We start from the raw sequence: 9,901 nt of genomic DNA on the forward strand, positions 1-9,901 counted from the left end.
TTAATAAAGTACAATAAAACAAAAAAAATGAAATTAAGGAACTACTGAGAAAAAACATCTGTCATTCCATCGTCGCCTAAATGCAATATCTGCACGACGTTTCTGGAAACATTCCATGGGATTTCCTGTGTGAATATTAAATGAATCGTTCCCGGAGTGATAAAAGAGCATGAGGAATGAATGGAAAGGTGGAGAAAACAGAGGCGAGAGCAGCCATGTTGGTTTGGAGACACTCAGGGAAGAAGAAGAAGAAGAAGAAGAAGAAGAAGAAGAAGAAGAAGAAGACGAGGAGGACCCGGAGGATCAGGAAGTCCATCAGAGGGACGACACTTGCTAGATGTTGTGGATCTAAAGTAACACTGAGACGGTTTGGACACGGAAGGTCAGGGTGGATGGACGTTGAGGTTGGAGCTGCTGGGCAGCAGGTCTGGAGGAAGACCAGCTTCACGGATGGAAGGAAAAAGGACAGGAAAAGAGAAAGAAGAGGATGCAGAGGAGAAGCCTAGATGGAGGAAGCTGATTGGCTGAAGGAAGCAACCCAAAGGAAATGAGAGGAGGTAAGATATATCATTTGGAACGTGGTGAAATGTAACCATTTCAACATTTACCATCATGAGAGCGTGTTTTTTTGTTTTGTTTTTGTTTTGTATTAATGTGGAAGAACGCAGGCTGGCGGTTTGAGTGAGCCGTTATCTTGTCTGTTAAGTTACAGCAACTTTTCAATTAAGAAGACATTTGCTGCAGCGCTAATGAACAACCGTGCTTTCAAGCAGAACAAACAACCTAAAACAAAGAACCCACACACACACACACACACACACACACACACACACACATGCACGCACGCACGCACACACACGCCAGCCCATCTGTTAGCCGAGGGAACCTGGCTTTCCGCTAGTGCTGCTCAGAAAGTGGGGAAAAAAATGCATCATGCAGACAACGTGTGTGTGCACGTGTGTTTGTGAGTGTGTGTGTGTGTGTGTGTGTGTGTGCGCACAGACATGACATCATGGCTCTGTGCTGAGTTTCTGCATAGAGCGTGGGCAGGAAGCTCACAAGTCTCAGTTCGATTACTACGCGGCTGGAGCAGCAGAGCACACAGCTCTGTGTGTGTGTGTGTGTGTGTGTGTGTGTGTGTGTGTGTGTGTGTGTGTCCTCTTTTACCGTTTATTTGCTACTCATACAGCGTTTGTTTTTCATTTTGTTTTGTTCTTTTTGTGCGGCTGCCACGCCGCGTGAACACTGTTTAATCCTCCCCTGTGTTCCCCCGGGAAGGCGCAGGGGTTAGCAAGGGGGCGGAGCTGAAACCAGGGCAGACGAGTGCAGAGGCACTTCATTAATCAATCAACCGGCTCCGAATATTTACCTAATTAACGCCTAATTACAGTTCCGGGCACGACGCCAGTTGGCATCTCAACCGCCTCCGCCGATATGACCTGCGCGCCACCGCGGATGACACCGAAGGTAAACCGTCCCCCTCCTCCTCCTCCTCCTCCTCGCTGCTCTTTTCATCCGCAGTCTATTCATCCATGCATTTAATCACCAGGTAATTAACATCCCGGTCGCGTTACGGATCCAGATTCCTCGCCGTCGGCTCGACTCCGCGGTCTTACCTGGGAGAGGTCGGTCGTCGCCGCGGGATCCCGGAGGTTCCCGGGAAGCGGCGTCTCTTGCTCGTGAGCGCGGGTGGCGTTCCCTTTGCCGGACATGCTGGCACGCCAGGCGCGCTGGATCCTGCGGGTCGATGACATGAAAAAGGTGACCTTTTCCAACCTTGTTGGATTGTTATTATCATTTTATTTTCTGCAAAGCCAGCGGTTATATGTATGCAGACGTGCGCGATATGTTTTTTGCATCGCGCATGAACACCTTCATTTCCTTCGGGATCGACAAAGTATCTCCGCTCTACTCAACCTTTCGAGATGGAGGAACGGCTTTGCGCGAAGATTTTTCGACAGCGAGAGTAACGTGATTTGTGATTGGTCGGCCCCCGAGCGACGCTGCCGTCGGCTCGCGCTGCTGAGGGATCTCCCATGATGCACCTCCTCCTCCCGTCACTTCATCACCGCATGAGATCTTCTCATATCTTCTCCGTAGTCCTTGTTGTCAGGGGGTGTGGTTTGATCTACTGCGGCATCTCCCCAGGCGTCCACCATTGTTCTTTCTTTAATGAATATGGAGGTTTATTTGTGTATCTTTCCGGCTATTAGCGTGAAACAGTTAGCGTCACTGCTAAAAACAAATATAGATCATCTCTCGATGGCGGCGTTTCCTCGCCGCTGTCACCGAGTGCTTGCTTCCCTCCGGGATGCCGGGGTTTCTGGAGTGTGGTCCGGAAAGCGTCGCGATTTGTAGCCGCATAAATAAAAATCGAACCGGACTCGACTCGGCTAATACAGATCAAACACTTGGTTTGATGATTTCTCCGGAAGGCAAGTAGGTGAAAATCAGAATACACTGCGTCGTGTTTCACTCTCTTGCTCAGCTTGCATCATTTCTTGCCATTTCCAAAAAAAAAAAAAAAAAAAACAGCTTCCTCCCAAGATTCTCTTCATCAACTTTGTAGATTTTTTTTTTTTTTTTTTTTTCCAAATCTCGTCCCTGGTCCTGACCTCCACAGACTGCAGGCTCTCTTTCATCCCGAAGCCACCCTAACGCCAGGGTCCGGGAGGGAGTGCGGCATCAATTACCCCACGGAGAAACACATTCACCTCCAGTGGAGCGAAGAGACAGCTGAGCCAGAATGGGACAAATTGAATTAAGAGGCGTAAGCTCCAAAAACCAACTCCCCCCCTCCCTTTGCTTCCCTTTCATCCCCGCTTTCTCCGGGTTTTATTCTCTCCTTGACCTCCTGCGCCTCTCACGCCGCCCTCCCTCTCCGTAACTTCCTGCCGATATTTCTTTCCACCGTTGCGTCTCACCTCTTCACACCCCAATCATGTTACCTCTACACAGAAACAATGTTTCTCCACTCCGCGCCTGCCTTTTCCGAGTAAGTCGCCGCCCGAGGCGAGAGCTGTCCTTCCGCCAGCGCGTACACGTCGGCGGCCGTTAAAAAAAGGAGTCGGACGGCTTCAGCGACCCAAATGTGCACTTTGGCCACGTTTCCCTCGAACCTCATCGGCCGGGAAAGTGAATTAAAAGCGGGATTGATCTGCGCCACGCAGATCACGTTCAATGTCGACCAAAATAAGCAACAAAATAAATCCTTCTTTTTTTTTTTTTTTTTTTTAATTTCCTCAAATAATACACACACACACACACAGGAAAAAAAAAAAATCTGAAAAAGAAACTCACACAATAGCCTTGACCTCTAGTTGCTGCTGCTCGCCGCAGTGGGCGCTATTGTCGTCGTCCTCCTCGTTCCTTCGAGGATGACTCCTGCGAAAACAGCGGAGATGGAAATAGAAGAACGCGGTGAGAACCCGCAGCAGCAGCCGGGTTCTTTCAGGCGGCGTGGGAATCCGAGGCGACGTACCTTTCCGCCTGAGCCGTGGCTTGACCCCCGCTGTGGCCGCAGTAGTGATGATACCTCTTCACCTGCTCCTGCAACAACAACAGATTCAGTATTCTAAAAGACGCCGCGCTGCTATATTTGGTTTTAATTGTTTTTTTTTTTTTTTTGCTTGTTTTTTTTTTTACGCCCACGCGTGTTGTGTCTTCCGTAGACGCCAGAACCCAGCAGACACACAGCTTTTTAACAAATTTTTCATTCATTATCCAGAGAAGGTGAAGCGTTTTTCAGCCCGTTCACATCCAGCTTATTTTTGTTTATTTATTGTATTTCAGTCATTGCGATTATCACTCAGTTTATGTTGTTGTTTAGTTTTATTTGTCTATTTTCACCCTTACTGTCTTTTTTTTAATCCTCCCATTCTGTTCTTATCCTTGATGTTGTTGTTGTTGTTGTTGTTGTTATTCTCTCGCTGTCGATTTATTTGTGAATGTCTTTAGCTATTTTCTAATTGTCTCTATTTATATTTATATTCATATTTATTGACACTGACCGTTTGGCTGCTGTGATGAAAGAATTTCTCCTATGGGAATCAATAAAGTTTGTCTTATGTAGAAGATAAGATAAGATAAGATAAGATAAGATAAGATAAGATAAGATAAGATAAGATAAGATAAGATAACATGAACTTTATTGATCCCCATAGGGGAAATTCCTTTGTCACAACAACGTGACAGTTATAATTTCAAAAAAATCAAAAAAGTAAAATAAATATGAATATAAATCTTTATATGTCTCATTATCTAGGATTGATGTCATGTGATGTTAATTAAAATTAAACTAAAGTTAAAGTACATATTAATTGCTTAAAAATGTCCAAAACTGGCCAAAAAAAATGCTTTGATTTTTTTTCTCCTGATTTTTTCTTTCCAGGGCGAGAAGAAACGCAGTGATTTGCCAGAATTCTGGATTTTTCTATTCCGATGGTGGGACTTGAAGGTCCTTCACAGTTCACCGTGTGGATGGATGTCATTCGATTGGCCCTCCGGTGAAACGTCTTAGAGTCACGGTCCAAAAATTTCCTCTCTCAGCCGCTGTAACTTTCTGTTACATCCTGAATCAGCGTTTTTTTCGCGTGACCAAACACATTTGACGTAACATTACATGCATTATGAGGTCCATTTGAATGGAAGCAGCTGAAGCTGCGCCGTGGCAGATCTTCTAAAGGTCTTTTTATCTCCGAGCCACGACTCCAGAAGGGATTAAGCATTCTACACAATTGCGTTAACAAGTGGGACATGAAATAGCAGAAATAGAGCTTATCTTAATCAAATGAGGATGAATCATTTCATTGATTCTTTTCTAGTTTTAATTTGCATTATGATGTGACCGAGCGGGACGGACGCGAGGTTTGATTCACGCACAATCGGAGTTTTATCACCTGATGCTCCTCGTGTCGGCGTCTTTGTTTGCGGCCGCCGCCGTTATTTACTCTCACGGCTCCCAACCTTCGGTGTGTTTACAACTCGCCATAACACCTCGGGCGCCTGGACGGGCCGCGATGCACTTAAGTTATACGAGAGCCACGGAAATGCCAAGACAGCTATATGACTGACGCTGATGACAGGATAAGAACATAACGGAATAAATTCGCGGCACATGATGGCTTCACAGCGGGAGCGTTAAAAGAAATCCTCCTCTATTAGGAGTGTAAACAGTTTGATTGCATGTATTTTCACATTGAAATAGAGGTGCTTTGAAATGTTGACAAAAGGAGGGGCGAAAAGCGCCCCAAGAACTGGGAGAGAGCGAGGAAAAAGAAGAAAAACTGCTAAAAGCGAAAAGTCTAGTGCCCTTTAATGGATGACTTATTAAAATATTAATTTTTCCAAAGTCCCAGTTCTATCAAAGAGATCGATTGCTTGTGCGTTAACATCCACACACACACACACGCCGAAATTCTAATCATCGAGTTAGAGATGGTCGGGCATTTCTGCCCTTCAGACGAGTGTGATCCCCCCGGTTAGATAAAGTGCCACACGTGTACGAGCGCGTGACGCAAGTTCACACCCGACTGTGCAGCGGGGGGTGGGAACACACCTGCGAGCACAAGCAGACACACACACACACACACACACACACACACATGCATCCGTGTGATGCTTGGCAAGGCACTGGTGCATCCGCATCAGGCTATTGGCTGGACGGCCCTATCACGGGCCACGATCAGCTCAGGGAAATGTTTGATCAGGGGATGAACTGTGCAGTTGGAAATGCTCATTAATTGTAACATTGGAAATCAATTTATATGCACGCTGCATCCAGGAGGTAATATGGAAGTCGACATTTAGTCCTTTGCCCGGCTCCCCGGGTGCAGAAACGCCCTGCTGAGAAAAGCAGCCGTAACTGATGTGCTAATCTGATGACATGATTTGGGAGACAATTAGCGCCACGGCTACGAGAGATACAATCTTTTTTTTTTTTTTTTAATTTATTTATTTTTTTAATGGAGGGAAAATTAGACCTTGTCTATTTAAAAACTACTCAAACTGTCTCCGGCAGTGGAGAGCAGGGCGACGAAAGGAGACGGGTGGAAAACACAGTCGGGCCTAATTGAAAATAAAAAATTCATACGTGAACACTGACTGACCGAGAGTGCAGACTCGTGCAGATCAGATGGCAGCGCGAGGGGTCGACACACACACACACACACATGCGGCAGCATCTGCGCAATCATCAGGGAAGGCGGCGTGGGGTGAAGCTGCAAGGCTGATCTACTGTAAAGGACGCCGAACCGGCTGACATCACCCAGGCTTCCAAATGCAAGGTTAACTCCGGCTCTCTTAAGGAGTTCATCTCAAAAGACACTGGTTCCCTTCAGGGCCACTAAAAGGTTAAAAAAAAAAAAAAAAAAAAGAAAGAAATACATTAGAATTACTGTTAATTTTCTGAATTCGTTCTGAGGGGAGAAAAGACACTAAAATTTCCATTAGTGTTTCTCAGAGTTGACAAGCAACCATTCTACCTCCGGATGAACCAAAGCTGGAGCGGGGAAAGCTAACGTGCAGGAGTAGAGTTACGGTCAATGAATGAATGAATCGTCTCTTTCTTGTCAAAATCTTCATGTCGTGGCAAACGCACCGGAAGAAGTCTTCAGCTTACGCCTCGAGTCACAATCGGAGTCAAGGATAAGTTACTCTCAGGTTTATGCTCTTTAGAATCCAACAGACTGAGGTTGCACCCCTTGGTTACCACAACAAACGGTGCAGGTTAGTGTCACACATCGAGCACAACGTTGTACATTGTGTTCAACAATGGAGTTCTTTAACGCAGAACCACGAGAAGCTCCCGACGGTCATCATCGCTCAAACGATTTTGGGGTTCCGCCTGCAAGACTCACCAACGAATGCTAAAATATAGGTATATATAAATACATCTTCTTCTTCGTCTTTTGGCTTTTCCCTTCAACTTTCTCCATCGAACCCTGTTCTCTGTATCCTCCTCTCTCACACAAACTACCTTCATATCCTCTCTTGCTACATCCATAATCTTCTCTTCGGTCTTCCTCCAGACCTCCTGCCAGGCAGCTCCCGTTCCGGCTTCCGTCTACCAATATATTTATTATCCCCAACCATCTCAGTCAGGCTTCTCTGACCTTCTCTCCAGAACATCTAACATGGGCCGTCCCTCTGATGGGCTCATACCTGATCCTCTCCATCCTGGTCCCTCCCAAAGAGAACCGCAACATCTTCATCTCTGCAACCTCCAGCTCTGCCTCCTGTCTTTTGGTCATCTTTACAGTTTCTAGTCCACACAGCATGGCTGGTCTCACCGCTGTCTCGTACACCTTTCCTTCCATTCTGTCCGACCCCAAGTACCTGAAATCCTCCAACTTCTTGATCTCCAGATTTTGACCAGAATTCCCCGTGACCTGCATGACTGAGAACCTCCACAGATGTGAATCATCTTAACTATCCAAAGGAGGCTTGTTACAAAGACGTCAATCTGCAACACAAGTTTCTGGTCTCGAGTCAACCTCTCCCACTTTTTACAGTTCATTAACAAACGTCTAACAATTTAGACAAGGAGCTCACGTTTTGCGCGCCGAGCAAACAATACTTTCTCTTTGACCTATAATCAATATTCAGAAATGTTATAATGCATTAACGCTCTGATCAACCCCCCCGTAGAGAAAGCGTCAGGGCCGGTGTTGAGAGCGGCGCGGAGGAAACAGAGGACTCTGCACACACACCGAGAGGGTTATTGATATGAAAAGGACGAGGGCGCACTTTTATTGTAATTAGAAGACGTGCTTCAAACCGGAGAGGTGGGCCGCGTGGGGTGTGACGAGTGAGAAAATGATCATGCGGTCTATTAAAATGCAAAATGGGGCACTTGGGACCCCCCCCCCCCCACACACACACACCCTCCGACTCACACACACACTACTATGGAGCTGGTTCGGTTAACATATGGCGAGGGAGGGAATGCTCACACACACACATCATCAAACGGGGCTTCCTTCTGTGAAACCTGAAGTCGTCGTTTAAATCAAATAGGTTTTCCAAGACATAGCGATGGGATTAGGACTACAAAAATGGCAGGGATGAGCGAGTGAACGCGAGGCGTCTCCGAGGCGCGGAGCATCGCTTCGGCTTGGAGACTCGTGCACATCGGCGCAGGGTGTAATTCTTCCTCGCTCGACGGCGGCGAGCGGGAAGACACCCATGGCATCCATCAGCGTGCGGACTCATCTTCTTCCTCCAGGTTATTATGACTCAATCGAGGCGCCGGTTTTGAGGCGGCGCTCGGCGCAGGCCGCGTCCCAGCAGGGCCGGAGATTGCAAAGCACTTCGGAAATACGACACCCCTTCCGGGGCGACGGGCTATCGCAATATGCACCATCCCCCGGCGTGCATCGACTGGATTCCTGTTTCCCGTTGAGCTCAAGTGGATTATTTCTTCAGGAGGGCGGCGTGCTGGATAGGGGGGGCGTTCAGCATCTTGGGTGAATTAGGAGCAACCGAGGACTTTAAGGGGGAAAAGGGGAGGTATTGACGAATGATATCAACATTCCAGCTGCTAGTGCTGTGTCAACAGTGTCACCTGTACAGTATATTTCACCCCGAACCCCATTAAACGTGACCCCCGACCCCCGACCCCCACCACCACCACTCCCCCTGCTTAAATAAGCTCTGTGTAAAATGGTTAACAACATGAGCCCACGGCTGTAAAATTCAGCTGTCCCATTGATTATGGGGTAATAGCCGGATAGATTAATGCGCTTCTCGGGGGGTTCACGCCTTGGCAATGAATCTGAATCACTCACACCGACGCAGCAAGTGGAGCAGCTTCCATATCCAATAACCTGCATTTCTATCCTCGCTCATATTTCACAAGCCAATTACCGGCGAGTCCTTCAGCGGGCCTCCTTGTGCCCTCCTGCGCGCTCTCCTTTCGGAATTCAAACCGGATCCGCCGGAGAAACGTAACTCTCGGAGAGCGATATTTAAATTCATCTGTCAGGTGGAGCAGTAGGAAGAAATAAAAAAAAAAAAAAAAAAATTGATAAAAAAAAAAAAACTGGAACAGTTCTGGAGGGAAAATTAGAGTGTTTAGGGGTGTGTGTGTGTGCATACATGCATGCATGAGTGTGTGTATATTGCAGGGTAAGTTGCACACAGCGATGGAGGAGTACTTTCAGAGCTCAATATTCCCAGTTGCCAATAATGCGCAACACTACATCACCCGCATAAAAGATTTAGGAGCCGAGGTCGGCCAGGTGAACCGGTGCACCTGCAGCCGCACATGGGGAACGCCGTTCTGCTTTAAAATGGATTATTCTGAAATTTAAATGATGAACGTGACGGATTCAATCTGGTTAAATGAGCAACACTCCCCCCCCCCCTCAGCGGATGAGCTGCAGATGAAGACATGAATAAGTGGAGCTGATGAGCCGTGACAAAAGAAAAATATCCATCAGGAGCCCGAAGCCAGCGTGCAAAAAAAAAAAAAAAAAAAAAAGTAATTTTCAGATTTAAAATGAATAGCCGGTGAGTGGGAAGGGGGGAGGGGAGGAGGAGGACAATCCAGACTCTGAGATGTTTCTCTGCCCCTGGTCCTGATGCTGCGGAGGCTCCTGGAAACTGTTTGCAGTGTTTGAACCGCCAACTTACAGGTTATATAACTGATTGTTCTCCCTGACAAAAAGGCTTTTACAGCAAAGCTCGGTGTCCAGCGCACTCCTGCTATCAACATCTACAAGTCCACAAAACCACCACACTCCTCCTCCTCGATCATCTCCTCCTCCTGCAGGACCAGCCTTACCTGGCCGTTGATGCACAGAGCGAGGTGCTTCCTCTCCCTGGCCGAACCCCCGCCGCGCAGCCTCGCCTCTCCGCCCTGCTGGAGGCCCCTGGAAGGAGAGCCAAAGTTAGGGGACAC

At 47.3% G+C, this 9,901-nt stretch overlaps 1 protein-coding gene across 1 annotated transcript in view; it reads right to left on the minus strand.

The window, feature by feature from the left end:
• The window catches only part of LOC147224512 (uncharacterized), a 96,073-nt gene that overhangs the window by 85,820 nt on the left and 352 nt on the right, over positions 1–9,901 (minus strand). Inside the window, exons 2-5 of the mRNA XM_086164276.1 lie at positions 9,785–9,872; positions 3,482–3,549; positions 3,301–3,384; positions 1,617–1,737 (exon numbers count right to left, since the gene is read on the minus strand). Of these exons, the coding sequence (XP_086020402.1) occupies positions 1,617–1,737; positions 3,301–3,384; positions 3,482–3,549; positions 9,785–9,872 (361 nt within the window). The remainder of the gene's footprint in view (positions 1–1,616; positions 1,738–3,300; positions 3,385–3,481; positions 3,550–9,784; positions 9,873–9,901) is intronic.

This window comes from Fistularia commersonii, chromosome 18, assembly GCF_037954325.1.
Source record: "Fistularia commersonii isolate RoL2024-O1a breed Wild chromosome 18, RoL_Fcom_v1.0, whole genome shotgun sequence".
Taxonomy (NCBI): domain Eukaryota; kingdom Metazoa; phylum Chordata; class Actinopteri; order Syngnathiformes; family Fistulariidae; genus Fistularia; species Fistularia commersonii.